The sequence below is a fragment of the Cervus canadensis genome, chromosome 30 (genome assembly GCF_019320065.1).
Source record: "Cervus canadensis isolate Bull #8, Minnesota chromosome 30, ASM1932006v1, whole genome shotgun sequence".
Classification (NCBI taxonomy): domain Eukaryota; kingdom Metazoa; phylum Chordata; class Mammalia; order Artiodactyla; family Cervidae; genus Cervus; species Cervus canadensis.
Window position 1 is genome coordinate 2,884,968 of NC_057415.1, and position 15,878 is coordinate 2,900,845.

General features: G+C 59.0%; 1 protein-coding gene across 1 annotated transcript; it reads left to right on the forward strand.

The window, feature by feature from the left end:
- Nucleotides 1-2,522: 2,522 nt before the first annotated feature.
- PDLIM2 (PDZ and LIM domain 2) lies at nt 2,523-15,798 on the forward strand. Its single transcript, XM_043453484.1, is given in 12 exon segments — nt 2,523-2,789; nt 2,791-3,161; nt 3,163-3,197; nt 4,295-4,389; nt 5,072-5,223; nt 7,308-7,377; nt 7,478-7,599; nt 7,736-7,814; nt 11,929-12,017; nt 12,236-12,381; nt 14,156-14,273; nt 15,254-15,798. Coding segments are annotated over 12 exon segments (1,707 nt in total). The 5' UTR covers nt 2,523-2,537; the 3' UTR covers nt 15,432-15,798.
- The last annotated feature ends 80 nt before the right edge of the window (nt 15,799-15,878 follow it).

Here is a 15,878-nt window from a genome sequence, read left to right on the forward strand (position 1 = left end):
GCACAGCCTACCAAATGCCCAGGCAGTTCTTGTCCAGAGGCCCTGGAGAAGGAAGGTATGCATGAGGTACCTGAGGCGGGCCTGGGCTGGGTCTCTCTCACATTCTTCCTGGCAATCATGTCATCTGGGCCTGTCACTTAGGGCACCCCCACCCAGGGTGGGTGGGAAGAGGTGATGGCTCCTAATTCTGTCAAGACAGGTGGGAGAGGTCTGTAAATGACGGGGCTGTGGCCGGTCCCTGGCAGGTTCCTTGAGCCTGGGTGTGACCTGGGCTCCAGTGATGGTTAAACAGCAGCCTGAAGAATGAGACGTGCTTTCAGTCCTCTGTCCACCACAGTCCTCACCATGGTCTGCTGCTAGGGTGGCAGACCCAGCCCATGCCATGGAAGTGACCCTTCCCCATGAACCTGCTAGCCTGTTCGTGATCACCCATCCCATCTCCTTTGAGTTGCCTGATGCCCTCAGAAAGGTAAAGATCTCAGGGCTTAGACTTCCTTTCCTTAAGGCAGATACCAAATCCACACCCTCTGCTTGGTGGGGCTCTGGAGCCTCTGCAGCAAATTAACCCTACCCCGTGCCTGTACATGATTCCTTCTCTGCCTTGACTTGGCACAAGGCGGGAGGGGTGACCTGGCCGGGGGGAGGGTCAGAGCCAGGAAGGACCTTAAGTCACTAGGGTGCTTATCCCAGTGAGGTGAGTGACTTGCCCAGAGGACCAGAGAGTTGCTAAGGGCAGAACAGTCCACCTTCTGTTCCATACGGACGTGCCCTAGGGTCGGCTGACTTTCTCTTCGTTGTGAGTTTCATGATTGTAAATCATGGAGCAGAAATCCTGCTGATGAACCTGCAGATCTCTCTAGAGTCTATCCAAGGCAAAATCTGAGCCGAAAGACGTGCAAAATCGAGTCCTTGTTACAAACTGGCAGGATGGGAGTGGGCGGCAAGGAGAGGGAAATTAATCCATTTGATCATTCAAATAATATCTCTTTTATAAAATTTCTTGGAGCACCTGCTGAGGGGGCCAGGCACTGTGCTAGACTCCAGGAATGGAGCAACAAGGCAAACAAAACCCACCCAGCCCTCCAAGGAACAGACAACTTTATGAGGAGGGGAGTGTGTACCACAGGAGGGTAGTCTGTGTATCATCCCAGTTGATGCAGAGGAAACTGAGGCTGGGAGGGGCTGAGGAAATTGCTCGAGGTCACAGAGCTGGGTAGAGCAGATCTGGCATTTGCGGTTAGGTCTGTGGGTCAGCCCCGCCCCAGGCAGTACCTGTCCTACCCGCAGCTTCCAGCTCCCTCAGGGGCTTCCAGTCTAGTTGGGAGGCAGGACAGATGCATCAGGCAGAGATGCATCGTGGGGAGGCCCGGGACTTGTCATTGTGAGAGTGGCTTACACAGACCCAGACAGAGCTGTGGGAGGCTGGGACGGGCGGGCAGCTGCACTAGAGGCTGGATGGCCCAGGGAGGGCATAGGTCGGTGGGAGGGGAAGTGAGGGACCTTGCGGAGGGACCTCAGAGGGAATGACTCACTTGACACAGGCCAGTTACCACTGTGCCTACAGTGTGCTGTGCTGGAAACAGGCGAGCCTGACGGTGTTAGTCTCAGCTGTGTCCGACTCTGCAACCCCATGGATGGTAGCCCCCCAGGGCCCTCTGTCCATGGGATTCTCCAGGCAAGAATACTGAAGTGAGTAGCCTTTCCCTTCTCCGGGGGATCTTCCAGACCCAGGGATCGAACTGGGGTCTCCTGCATTGCAGGCGGATTCTTTACCGCCAAGCCCCCAGAGTAAAGTGGAGACCTGCGGGAGGTGGGAGAGCGGGCTCTGGAGGGCCCTGAGGTTTCCCAGGGTGAGGACCTGGTTTGGTTCCACAGGGAACCGTTTGCTGGATGGTTCTGAGCTGATGACACCTGGGCTGTCCTCCTTGGCTGTCTTCTCCGGATCCCTAAAGCCAGGGACCCAGGTGGCCGGCAGAGTACTGGGGGCACAGGGGACCATGGGCCAGTAATGGTTGTTGGGAGTGGCAGGCCCAGGGCAGGGGCGACCCAGAGGGTGAGAGGAAGGCAGTCAGGAATGGAACAGGCGTCAGCGCACAAGATCGAGGGGTGTGTGTAGTCCCGGAGGGGGGTCGGTCACCTCCAGCTGGAGGCCCTCTTCATCTCTTACTGGGCCTGGAGCGTTGCCCTGAGTGGCGCAGGCCGGCGGTGCATCTCAGGCCGAGAAGCTCTGCGCAGCCAAAGCACCGCAGCAGTCGGTGGTCACCGGCCCGTCAGCACGCTGGCCGGGCAAGGAGGCGGAGGCACGGCCCCCCGCGTTGGGATTTGTGGGTGTCAGGGCTGCTTCTGCGCCAGCGTCTGAGCCTGGAGTGGGTGGAGGAGCCGGGCAGGCGGACCGCAGACACCCAGCCGGCCCTCCCCAACCCAGTCCCCGCCCCGGTCCCTTGAAGGAGGGTGAGTTTCGGGGGTCAGCAGGCTCAGCTGTCTGTGAAGTGGGGCTCAGGGCCCGTGACCAGAACGCCTCCCCTGTCCCCGGGAGGATGGGGCTACACCAGAGAGGACGGCTGCAGCCTCTAGGGGGCTCTCGGGAGAGTAGCCCCGGGCCCCCAGCGGGCGCGGGCCAGGTGGCAGCGCCCGGGCCGGGCTGCGCGGAGGAGGCGGCCTCCCCGGCCAGGGGCGGCGGCTGGGGCGGCGGCAGGGGCGGCCCTGGGATCACATGGGTGGAGGCAGGTCCCGGAGTCCCGGGCGGGCTCTCCCCAGAGTCAGGCAGACGGCGGCGGCGGCAGCGGCGGGAGCGGGAGCGGCGGCTTCTCTTCGCCTCCCTCCTTCCCTTCCCTTCGCTCTCGGGCCTTGCCGCCCAGCCCGACAGGTGAGCGGGAGCCAGGTGAGCGCGCCCACCTGTGCTCGGGGCGCATGGCCGGCGTCCTCCCCGGCCCCGGCGCCTTGGCTGTTCTGTGCGCCCGCGGCTCCCTGGGCGCCCGAACCTCTCCTCTGCGCACGGCCGCTCCCCGCAGCCTCGCCTGCTGTCGGTTCCCCGCCTGGAGCTGGTCTTTCCCCTCCCGGGCGCTCCTACTTCAGCCCCCAGGCGCACCGGTACTTTGGTCTCAGAGCTTAGAAGGCGCCTGAACTGGGCGAGCCGGGCCGACGGGCTGGGCAGTTCTTCGCTGCCCCCGGCGGGGAGTCCACTGACCAGCTCAAAGGTCTGGGAATCCGAGGCATTTGCGAGCCGCCAGCGCCGACCTGGGGCCTGCGGGAGGGACAGAGAGATTGGGGCCGGGCAAAAGGGGAAGCCGAAGGGTGGAGAAGTGGGCAGACAAGCTCGCTTGCCCGGGCACCCTTTCCCCAGTCTCCTAAACGCAGGAAGTGGTCCCAGCGTGCTTGATAGAGGGGCAGCACTTGTAGTCCGTCGGTCTCCCCAAGGGCAGCCCCAGGGTGGGTGCTGGGTAGGGTGGTGGCCCAGCCTGGCATTACAGCTTCCTGCCTGGGTTGGCTCCTGACTCCAGAACGAGAGGGTCAGGAAATCCTACAAGGGCCTGGTCTACAGGGACACTCCCTTGCCCAGTGGAGGGGCCCTGGATGGGAGTCCGGTGGCCCCAGCTCGGTGGCAGCATCCGTCAGCTCGCCCTGCTGGTCAGCGCCCTGGGGTGGGTGTGCCCAGCTAGGCAGATGAGCCTGTCCTTCTTGCAAGAGCGGCTGGGAGGGCAGCAGGCCATTGGGAGAGGTGGGAAGCCTTGTCTTGCCACTCGAACCACATTCCCAGGGGCACAGCAGGCAGCTGGGAGGCCCCCTCTGAGAACCCCAGCCACCCGCGCCCCCGGCCAGCTACTTGAAAGCCTGCGGAGGTGCCACCCCTTTCTGTTCCCTGAGTGCTGTCCTCCCCCAGAGCGGGGAGGAAGTACCTTGTGCAGTCGGGTTTGGGGACCGGAAGCCAGCACTAGGGGCACTTAGTGTTGAGAGTGGAGGAGGGGAGAGGAAGTGCTGACCTCCACCACCTGCCAGCCCTGCCCGCCCGCCTGCTCTCAGCAAGCCCCGGTGTCTAGCACCCCGACAGCCTGCCTCCAGGGAGCCGCTCTGCTGAAGACAGACGCTAAGGGGGAACTCAGAGTCCCCACTTGCTGGGTGGGGGGAAGGGGAACTGAGGCCTTGGCAGAGGTTAGTCACTTCCTCCACCCCCTCCCCCCGCCCCAGCCCCTAACTGGCTGCTCCGGGGACCTGTCACACACCCCCGCCTCCACTTTACAGCATCCCCCTGGGGAGCTGAGGGGCCGGCTCCATCTCCCCATCCTTTCTGCCTCAGGTATGGCACTGACAGTGGATGTGGTGGGGCCGGCGCCCTGGGGCTTCCGAATCTCTGGGGGCAGGGACTTCCACACGCCTATCGTGGTGACCAAGGTAAGTGCTGGTCCAGGAGATGGGGAGGTACCCCCAAAGTCAGGGTTTCTTCCCTGTCTGTCCAGTCCTCACAGACACCTTTCTCTTGCTTTTGTTCTGGAGTCAAGGCCTGTTCCTGAGATTGTTGGCCAGGGCAGAGCTGGGACCAGGTTGCCATGAGGATGTGGTGGCCACTTCTAGGGAGTGAAAGGGAGCTGGGCCCAGTGCAGGGCCTACTCTTTCTCCTTGGTCACCGACCCCATACCTACTGGCAGCCACTTTGGTAGTTAGTAGGAGAGGCGCCCTGAGCTCTTGGTGATTCTCCCCTGACCCAGCCAGGAAGTGTTCATGCAGGAGGCCTGGGCAGGCAGCACCTGCGTGATTTGGTTTGCACAAGCAGGGCTCTTTTCAAGCACGGTTACTGAAATTCTGCCATTGCATATTCTTTGGGAGGCCCCGTTAGAATCCCAGTGCTGGGGTCAAGGATGGGGGGCTGCTACTCCAGCTTCTGGACCCCTCCAGGAAGGGATAAGCTGATTAACTGAGTGGACACTGGTGGGCAGGGAGAGTGATGTTAAAGGGAGATATGCAGGCCAGCCTGGTGCAGGTCAGCTTCTGTGTTTCTTGGGCTGGACAAGGACATTTCCTTTCCTCATTCCCACCTGAGTGTCACCTGAGACGACTTGATCCTCATCCCCTCCAGGTAACTGAGCGGGGCAAGGCCGAGGCTGCTGACCTCCGGCCTGGAGACATTATTGTGTCCATCAACGGCGAGACTGCAAAGGACATGCTTCATGCTGAGGCCCAGAGCAAGATTCGCCAGAGCCCCTCACCCCTGAGGCTGCAGCTGGACCGGTAGGCCCTCCACTTCCACTGGGCCTGCCAGTATCGCTCTGCCTTCTGCCAGCCCGCTGCACAATGACTGCCCTTACCCCCTACCCTGGCTCCAGTCTGGCCTCCCTGGGCCGCTATGGCTCATCCGCGGGAAGGTCTGGGACTCTGGGGCTGCAGCAGGATAGCTGAGGGGTGTCCCTGTGCCCAACTGGGTGTAGAGTCAGAGGTTGGGCAGGCTGGCATCAGCCACCTGGATGCCCGGGTTTGACTGGTTCCCAGTGTGTGGGGTACAGGGCGTGGGCATGAAGTGGGTTGAAGAGGAGGAAGGTGTGCCTGAGGCTGGGTCCCCAGGGTCCCTGCCTTCAAGAGCCTCTGTTCTGATCTTGGGATGGTGAGGGGTTTGGGGTCTCCCTCTCCATAGAACCCCCCCTGTGGCTCCCCATTTCCTCTCTGGACCCTGTTGGGGAAGGCAGATTCCCAGGCTCCTGGGCCCTCAGCCTGGAACCCTGGGCTGGGTTGGGGGGTGGACAGGTGGCTTCCTGGGGTGGAGCATCCCAGTGAGTCAGAGGGCAGGAATGCTGGGAGATCCCCCTGCCAGGAGAGCCCTCTGGGCGGGTCTTGAACCTGAGTCAGGTACCTCCTGTACCTCTGCCAACGCCTCCACCACCAGCTTCCCTCGGGGCCGGGGCTCCATGCCCTCTCCCCGCCCCTGCCGCCCCTCCAGTGCTGTGGATGCTGGCTCCTGGGACCTCTCATGACCCCAGCCCCTTCAGGGCCTACATTGTGGCCACTTCTGGCTCCTGAATGTTTACAGGAGTGGGGCCTGGAGGAGGAGGATAGAGAATGGGTCATGGCATCTGGGAGGGGACCACAATCCACAAGAAGCTGCAGAGTGGGGTGGGGGAGGGGTGGGGAGCTGCTGACACCATCACTTCCTCTCGCATCCTTCTTGGGTGGGACCAGCCCTATCAGAGAGGTGGTACCCCCAGGCCTCCTCCAGCTCCACGTGGGGGCAGGTCCAGACTCCCTGCCTCTTCTTTCTTTTGCTCAAACCCCTCCTAACCTCTCCCAACACCCCAGCCCCAGGAGACCTCTCAGGCACTCAGAAGCCCCAGGCAGGAAGTGGTGCTCTGGGCGGGGCCAGAGCCCAAGCTCCCCTCACTCAGGCGCTAAACTCTCCCCCGGGAAAGAGCCGAGGCTGTGGCTGGCATGGAGTGTGGGGACTGAGGTTCCTATTGACCTCGCTGGAAGTGGTCAGACCTCCAGGATTGGTGTAGTGGGACATGGTGGGCCCATCCTTCACCCTCAGCAGCTCCCAGCCCTCCAGTCACCTGCTGTTCAAGGCTCCAGTCAGAGTCCCCTGGAGGGGAGTCCCTGGGGAGCTGAGGCTGGGGGTTGGGGGTGCCTTGGTAATTGGCAGGGGAGCTGGGCTGTCTTGTTCTTTAGGTCCTTCAGCTCCCTGCCTGGCAGGAAGCGGGGCTGGCTCCACCCTCTGTTTTATGGGGGGAAGCCTGCAGAAGGGGCAGAGAAGTGATCCTTTCAAAGGCTGAGCTGGCAGGGGACAGGCCTCTGGAGAAAAGGGGGCAGGGGCCCAGCCATTGCTGGCCTTTAGGAATTTTGGCAACTCTCTCTCTCTCTGGTCTTAAGTTTCTCCAGGGGTGAAAGATAAAGGATTATTTATATATAGTCAGCTGTCCCCTGCCAAACTGATCTACAAACTGATGCTGACCAGTGACCCAGTTTGGGTGAAATGTTCCCCCAAAAAAGAGAAAAGGAAAAACAAAGGCAAGGCAGAGGGAGGGGTGATATTGTGAGGAGTTTTTAAAAAAATTTGAATTTATTGAACCTTTTGCTGAAACGATGTCCCTTCTACTTTATAGTGCTGAATTGTCCTTTGTTGTAAGAAATGATGGTGGTCGTTGATGATAGTTACTTGTGAATTTGGTAAAGTTGAGATTTAGCTACCCGATGTCTGAATGTTCTGTACATTTTCCTAATCTTGAGATTAGGGACAGTGTGGGGACAGCTGGAATCTACAGACGCTACCAGCTTAGTGGAGGTGCCAGGACCCCGGTGACACTCACCTCCCTCTGTCTTCTCTTCAGGCCCCAGGCTGCCTCTCCCGGGCAGACCAACGGGGAAAGCTCCCCGGAAGTGCTGGCCACTCGCTTCCAGGTAGGACGATGCCTCCTGCTGGGAGCCCCACACCCTGAAGTGATGGGGGCCCCTCCCTTGCTCCTCTCGGCCCTGCTGTTCCAGGCCCCTCTCTCCATAGAGCTCCAGGAGGACACACACTGACAGCCAGGCCTCCCTCAGCCCCCAGCCATGCAGCCCCTTCTTCAGCCTGCCCCCGACCAGCCCCCAGGCACCCGCTGGAGAGGTGGTGACCAGCCACAGGTGAGCGCGGCGGGCGGGCACCATGTCCACAGAGTCTCCGAAGCTGAGTTTAGGGAGCCCTGGGGGTCACCTCTGTTTCCTTAGGGCAGCCTGGTGGAGAGGACCCAGGCACCCACTGTCCATTTCCCCATTTCAGTTTCCAGAGCCTGGCGCACTCCCTGGAACCTGCTTCTGCTGACCACTTGTACTACGGGGGCCGCGCTGGAAGCCGACAGGTGAGGATACCTGGTTGGTAGTGTGGTACCTGTAGGGCCGCAGGTGGCTGGCCCCACCTGGGCAGTCGGCACTGAGGTCTCCTAGCAATGGGTGGGTTCCTCTCCGGAGCTAGGAGGCCAGCGCTCTGGTGAGGGTGACAGTCCTTGTGCTGACTAGACCCAGGTGGCCTTCTACATCTTGCATTCCTACTCGCTGCCACCTCCTCCTTGCTGATGGCTTCCTCCCTTCTCCAGTGTTTCTCTTGGTCTGGGACCGAAATAGTTTTGCTGCTGTTGTTGGGATGATTCCCTTTGGCTCTGGCTGCATCTCCTGAACACATTCCTCCCTATTCCAAGCCCCATGCCCGCCCCCAACTCCCATCCCCCATCCCCCCTCTTCCTCCTCTGACTCAGCCCCCAAGAACCACCAGAGAACCACCAGCCGGACTGTGATTCCGACTCAAGTTGCATTTGGCTTATTCTCTGTTTTCTCCCCCCTCCCCAGCTCTTTACTCCTGGTCCCACTGTCTGACAGACAGGACCCCCCAGTCCTGTCTAGTAGTAGACCCCCACTGTAGTGACAGCCCACCCCCCCACCCTTGGTGGTATTTCTCCTCTCCAGGGGCAGGGGTGGGGAGGTGAGGAGTGAGGCGGCCAAGAGTCCTGGCCACAGCTGCTGGGGGCAGAGTTTGTGGGGGCAGGTCCAGCCTTTGGGGTGAAGGGGATGAGGCCCAGCTGCTGGAATCCTACCTCGAGTTGATTCTGCATTCCAAAAAGCAGAGCCTTTGGAGATGGCTGGGGGAGGGTGCTAGAAACTGGGGGCTCTGGAGAAGGACAGAACAGGGTCTTTTGGAGGCTTTGTAGCAGGGGCTCCCTGGTGACCCACTATGGGGCCGGCCCAGTGGCCTGCCACGCAACGTGGGCACAGAGATGTATATATTCAATGAGACACCATCTTTAAGGAATTTCAAACGTAATTGTAGAGATAAGAGAGACATGCAAAGCAACTTTGGAACAATTAAGCACAGAACAGTATGGTCTTAATTATAAAAGCAGGAGGCGCTCTGGGAGGGGACAGCTGAGTGTGGGCTGGGGTGGCCTGAGAAGGCTTTGTCAGGAATTTTGCTGGATGTCAGAGGTAGATTTCGGATTAGAGATGATGAGCTGGGGAGATGGGAACGCAGCTGTAGGAGCAAGACCTGGCATGTCTGGGCCTGGGGCCTCCTCCACAGAGATACGGGCCGGGACCAGCTAGGGATGAGCTTGGTCCACCCTGGCCTCCTTCTTCCCGGTGTCTGCAACCAGGGCAAAGGGGAGAGGCGGATGAGATGGGGGGCGGCTTTCAAAGTGGCGGCAGCAGCACCTTGGAACTTGTTAGAAATGCAGGTTCTCAAGCTGCAGGCTCACCCCTGGATCAGACAGGGGTGAGGGCCTGGGTGGGCTGGGGCCACCCATCTGAGTTCTCAGGAACCCTCAGGGATCTGATGCACACATGGCTTTGAGGACCACCCGTGTGGTGTGAAGAGGAGCCCTGGGCGGGGTGCCAGGGAGACCTGGGTTAGTCTCACCTCTGCTGTGTCAACTTGGACAAGGCCCCCTTCCTCCACTCTCTGGGCCTCAGAGTTGGGCCTGAGGCTCTGAATTGCCTTCTTTGATCCTGAGGACTCTTGTCATTCCTTCGACAAATATTTGTGGAGCAGCTGATATGGTCAGGCACCCTTCTAGGCTCTAGGGATACATTGGTGGAAAAGCAGAAATTCCTAACCCCGTGAAACTCGCATTCTGGTCTACGACAACGAGGCTGTGGTCAGACGGGGTGGAGTCACCAGACACATAGCTCCCTCTTGGGAATCACCCATGCACTTAAGCACCTTAAAAACTCTGAAAAGTCCTGTGAGAAAGATGCTTAATTTTATTAATTTCCTAAACTTGTTTAACTGCAGAATTTCTCCTGGGGTTCCCCATTATCCACTCCCCCCACCCCCGCCCTGCCACTCAGTTATTAACATCTTCTGCAACACATTTTGAGGATTGGCTAGTGACAACTCTTGATGAGCAGATAAACAGCTTTGGAGATGAAAGGTTGGTTTGGTAAAGGCAAGTGTCACCTATAGGTGCCTTGGCGGGGAGGAGGGAGGGAGGGAAGGGAGGGGAAAGGTGAAGCTGCTCCAAGTTAGGGAGTTGGCCTTCTTAGGCTTGCCAGGTGGCTCAGCTATAAAAGTACTGGCCTGCAACGCAGGAGACACAGGAGACATGGGTTCGATCCCTGGGTCAGAAAGATCCCCTGGAGAAGGAAATGGCAACCCACTCCAGTATTCTTGCCTGGGAAATCCCATGGACAGAGGAGCCCGGTGGGCTGCAGCCCATGGGGTCAGAAGAGTTGGACACGACTTAGTGACTAAACCACCACCACCTTGGGGATGAGGTGGTCTGGCAGGTAGAAGGGGGCAGAAGTGACTATAGATGAGGTGCCACTGTCCCAGGCTGCAGGGGCAGCCTTGCCTCTGGCTCCTGAGCTGGCTGAGGCATCACTGGGCTCAGGGGGACATTACCAGTCCTCATGGTGCCCTTTGGAAACCAGAAGTTGCCCCGTTCTCAACAGGCACACTCTTGGGTGACCAGATATGAAGTAAAAACAGCCCCTGTCTCGCTGGCTGGCATGAGGACATGGCCCAAGAAGGGACCCAGGGTGGGTTTCAGCTCTCTCTCCCTGCTGGCTGGTGCCCCCATGCAGGGCACACGCTGGCCTGTCTGGGGCAGCAAGATGAGCGTTGTTCCTGAGTACCTGGTGCTGGCTGTCCTTCCTAAGGGAACGGTCTCACCATCTGTCAGTTGACTGCATGGCACCAGCCGGGCACCCAGGAGCCCAGCAAGGAGTCCTTGCCCATCCTCCCACTCCCTGAGTGACTTGGACCAGCCCATTTCCTTTCTGACCCTTAATCTCCTTACTGTAGAAGCTGAGGAACAGAAGAATGTAGGCTGGTGCAGGGTATGGTGCAGTGAGAGTTTAGGACTGTTTTATTTTTTTTTAAGGCTCTGAAGTTTCTGTTTTCAGCTTAAGAAGTCATGCAGTTTTTCCACTTGACACCATACTTCAGCCCCAACTTTTTAAAATAAAAGTATTTAATTTGGCCACGCTGGGTCTTAGTTGCAGCACGCAGGAATTTCTATCTTTGTTGCAGCATGCAGACTCTTAGTTGTGGCATGTGGGATCTAGTTCCCTGACTAGGGATCAAACCTGGGCCCCTTGTTTTGGAAGCTTGGAGTCTTAGACACTGGAACACCAGGGAAGTCCCACCCCTGACTTTGAATTTTAAAGTCGCAAGTGTTTGGCTTTCCGGGAAACTGTGCCCTCAGCCTGGCCTTGGCGAGCCTAGTTGTCTCTGAGGCTCTCCTCTCCTTTGGGGATGGCTCCAGAGAGAGTGCAAGGTGCAGGCCAAAAAGCAGAGCAACGGGGAGGCTGCAGGCAGATTTCCAGGTAGAGAGCAGGTGTGAGAGGCCCAGAGGGAGGCACACGCCAAGCAGGGGACGCTGCTGTGAGCCCCAAACAGGCCTGGCTCCTCAAGGCTCCATGGGGCAGGACCAGACTTCCCAGGGCAGCGGGGAGAGGCTGGTGAGCCCAGACCCTGGTGTTATCAGAGGAGAGATCTCCCCCAGCGTGTGGGGGAGACGGGACTTTTGTGTGGCCCCAACTCTGACACCAAGAAGGGTCTTGGCCCTTTATGTTTCTTTTCCCTCACTGTAAAAGGGTCAGCTTACTTTCTCTCTGCTTGTCTGCCTGCCCCAGCGCCAGTGCGCAACATCTTTGCAAACACAATGTGTGAGACGGCAGAGGAGCCGGCACGCTGGCCGCACGTGCTCGTCTTCATTCTGTCCCATGCCTGCTCCCCCTGGGGTGGCAGCTCACCCGTCCAGAGCTGGGTGCTGGCCTCCCTCCCTTCTCCCGCCCAGTAGGGGCAGCTGCTGGCGGGTGCTGGTGCCTGGGCTCTGCGGGCAGCAGGGGCAGCCTGCTGGGCAGCGAGGGCTGGGGGCCCCCTGGTGTTGGCCTGGGGAACAGCGGAGCGTGGCCGCTCGGATGGGTGTGCTGGCCCAGGGCCCACTGCTGACTCCTCCCTGGTGCCTGTCCTTCCCACAGGCCGGCCTCAGCCCTGCTGGCGACTCGGCCGTGCTGGTGCTGCCGCCACCGCCCTCCCCAGGTCGCCGTTCCTCCAGCCCCAGGCTCAGGTACCACTGGGGTCTGGAGGGAGGGGTGGGATCTGGGAGGGTCTGTCAGGTTTCCCGGAGAAGGGTGGGGGGGTCCCAGCTCTCTAAGCCCAGTTGGCTTCCCTTTGACCCCCGGAATCCTTTATCCCACCCCGGGACACTCTTCCTCTGCCCTCCTGCTCCTCCTGACCCCCGGGCACGGGCCCCTCACTCCTGGCTGGTTCCCTCCATCCCCGCAGTGCGGCCTCAGAAGGGGAAAGCCACGTCCTCAGAGAGGACTCAGAAGTCTTCAAGATGCTGCAGGAAAACCGCGAGGCACGCCTGGCCCCCCGGCAGTCCAGCTCCTTCCGGCTCCTGCAGGAAGCCCTAGAAGCTGAGGAGAGAGGTGAGCCCCTGGGGCCTCGGCAGGAGAAGGACATTCCCCCAGGACACGCTGAACCGCCGACCAGATGTGTTAAGAAGTTAGCATTTAAATCAGTATTTTTAAGGCTCTGACTTATAGAAGCCACTGTCCCTGAACTTTGGGAGCCTCTGGTCTAGTAGGGGTTACTGGGGTGCACCCAAAGGTGCTGGCTAGGTTCAAGGAAGCGCCCAGGGAACCATAAACGTAGGTGGTGGGCCTGGGGTCTCCAAGGAGGACTTCATGGAGGAAGAAGGGTTTGACTTGGCCCTTGAAGAAAGATCAAGTCTTTCACAAACGGCCTTAAGATGGTGGCCGGGAGCCGTGTGGAATGTGGAGGTGTGAGCCAGAGGGTTTTCGGGTGGGACCGAGAGGATTCTGGCTGCATGGGGGGGTGCTGTGGAGGCTAAGTCCTGGCTGTGAAGCCTTGCATCCAGGCTGAGGAGTGTCCCAACCCAGGAGGGCGGGGTTAAATAGTGCCAGACGATAATGAGGGGCCGAGGGAGGCAACAGGCTCCTGCCAGCGGGTCGGTTGTTAATTCATCAGACGTTTACTCACTCATCCAGTGGACCAGCCCTGAGCTATGTGGCAACTGAAGGTGGTCAGGACCCACCTCTGCTCCTGAGGAACCCCGTGCAGACTGGCTGCATTCTGCGGAGTGGATGTGTGTGTGTGTGTCTGTGTGTGATGGGGGGGCGGGGCACTGCCTCCTTCCAGGGGAGAGATGAAGAGGGCCTGGCCTCGGCAGTGGGGGACATCCCCATCAGGGGGACAAATGATGGGACTGTCAGAAGTATTTGATCGGCAGAATCACTAGTGCCTGGTGAAAGAGGAAATGTTAGTCACTCAGTCGTGTCTGACTCTTTGCGACCCCATGGACTGTAGCCCGCCAGGTTCCTCTGTCCATGGGATTGTCCAGGCAGGAATACTGGAAGGGTACCTGGTAGCTGGTTCCAAGTCTGACGTTTTGCTCCTGGAGGTGTTCACAGAGGGAAAGGAGACAGGGTAAGAAGGTTTGGAGCAAAGCGCATCCATGACCACCCCAAGGCCTCAGCATGCCCTGGGCACAGCGAGAGACAGGGTGGAGAGGTGTGGGCAGTGCAGACAATGGCGACTTCAGCCCTGAAGTCTTGGCATCCTCAGCTGTACGCAGGGGCCATACCTGCCAGGGAACATCTGTGCTTCATCTTCACGTTGTTCCAAGGCTCAGACACCATAATGCACATGCGAGCCCTTTGAAAACTGCACTGAGGTGGCATGGTGTGTGTTATTATCTGTTATTACCATGTCTCTTAATGTCATCATGGCTGGATCAGCAGAGAGGAACCGCCTGCTTGGTGTGATGTGTCAGATGCTGCTCAGGCTGCCTTAGCTTGGGTAGCTCAGCCTTGAACCTGCTCCCTGCCCTTGACCAGCCTCAGCCAAGGGTCTGGCCTGATCATCTCCTTCCTCCATGACCCCCGCTCATACCCAGGGTTACATTGAGGTCCACTTGTGCCTTTGACAACGAGTCTCTTTGGAGCTAGTGCTGGTGGAGGTGGAGTGAGCATCAAAAATACAGCCTGGGGACTTCCCTGGTGGTCCTGTGGTTAAGACTCTGCCTTTCCATGCAGGAGGTCACGTGTTCGGTCCCTGGTTGGGAGACTAAGATCCCACATGCCTTGTGGCCAAAAAAAGAGAAAAAAAAAAAAAAAATACAGCCTGCTGCTGCTGCTGCGGACAAGCTCTGATGTGTCTGTCTGTCCTCCCCCCGTCCAGGTGGAACACCTGCCTACCTGCCTAGCTCACTGAGTCCGCAGTCCTCCCTGCCCACCTCCAGGGCTCTGGCCACCCCACCCAAGCTCCACACGTGTGAGAAGTGCAACACCAGCATCGCGTGAGTGTTGGCGGCCTGGGGGGCAGGACACACCCTGTGGATGGGGAGGGCAGGGCCCAGATGCTCTGCGTGAACCCACTAGCCAGAGGCCCGGGGGGCAGCGCTGCCACCGGGGACTTGTGATGGCTCAGGGTCATCTCAGCCTTCTTGGGTGCGCGCACTGGCTGTTTCCTGCTGTCTCTCCTCTTGCTCCATTGCTTTCCCTGCCTCCCTGGAGGAGCAAGAAATGCTACTGGTTTTGATTTCTCTCCAATCGTCATCTCGCTGCCTCTGGAGATCTGCTCCGCCTCCTCCTGGAAAATCTTGCTCTTGCTCTCTCCTTCCTGCTCTTAGGCTGCCTTTTCCAGAGGTAGGTGCATTTTTTCTCAGTGGGTGGTGTGATAATGTAGCCCAGAGAAAACATTCTCTGGAAAATTGAACCTTGGCCATCCCACCTTCCTGGTAAATTCTTCCATGCTCAGCGTTGATGGTCAGATCATTCTAGGCAAGTCCCTGGCCTCCATGTTTCATCTGCAGAATAGGAGACTGCCCACCCCTGCTGTGCATGCCTGAAGAAGAGGGTTCTATGCCTTGGTTCTCAAAGAGCTGCCGCTGGGCCCCTGCGGGATTTCAGCCGGCACACCTAGAATTTTCCCTTCAGGAGGTCCCCAGCCCCAGGATTTGCATCTCCAATTCATCCCCTGGTGACACGATGCTGTGGGTCTTGGCACCTGGGACGGCACTTGGAGAATCACTCTTCTGTTAACAATCCCGAAGATTCAGGATGGTGCTTGTCTGCCTTTGTGTGGGGGAGGAATGACTTTAAAATTGGCGTCCTTTGGGTGTGGGCTGGGGTTTCCTTGAGGCTTGAGGAGTCAAGTGTTTGAGATTTGGGGACCTTCTGGGGAACCAGGCTCCCTGAGAATGGGAATGGTGGCATCGTGCCAGGCACTCCTGTCCCTCCCTGCAGGCTAATGGCTGTCCCCTCCCTGTCCCCGCAGGAACCAGGCCGTCCGCATCCAGGAGGGGCGCTACCGCCACGCTGGCTGCTACAGCTGCGCTGACTGTGGGCTGAACCTGAAGATGCGAGGGCACTTCTGGGTGGGGGACGAGCTGTACTGCGAGAAGCATGCCCGCCAGCGCTACTCTGCGCCCCCCGCCCTCAATCCCCAGGCCTGAGCTCTCAGCCCACGCTCCGCTCTGTGGGCACCTCCACGCCAGGCCTGTGCCAATAGCACGTTGGCCTGGAAAGGCGATGGGGGGGCGGGGTGAAGCCAGAGGCTGGGACCTGCCTGTGCTGCGGGTGAGGGCAGTCCACCTTCCCAGGCCTCTGCTGGATACTGTTGCATCCTCTTGATGGACAGGCTCTGCATCAAAGCCCCAAGTGGGTGCTGCATTGGACATCTTTCTGCACTGGGGATTAAGCAGGTTGGGACATGGATATAAGTGTCTAGAAGGAGAGAGGTGGGCCAAAGGCTACAGGTATTCACTGTGTAAAGTTTTCAACATGAGCACTAAAAATACATACTGTACAAGAACAAAATAACGTAGGGGCTCCTCTCTTTTCTCCTCCCCTGCCCCACCCCCTGGAAATGAGCTTCCCCTGATCCTAGGTGGACAGTCTCT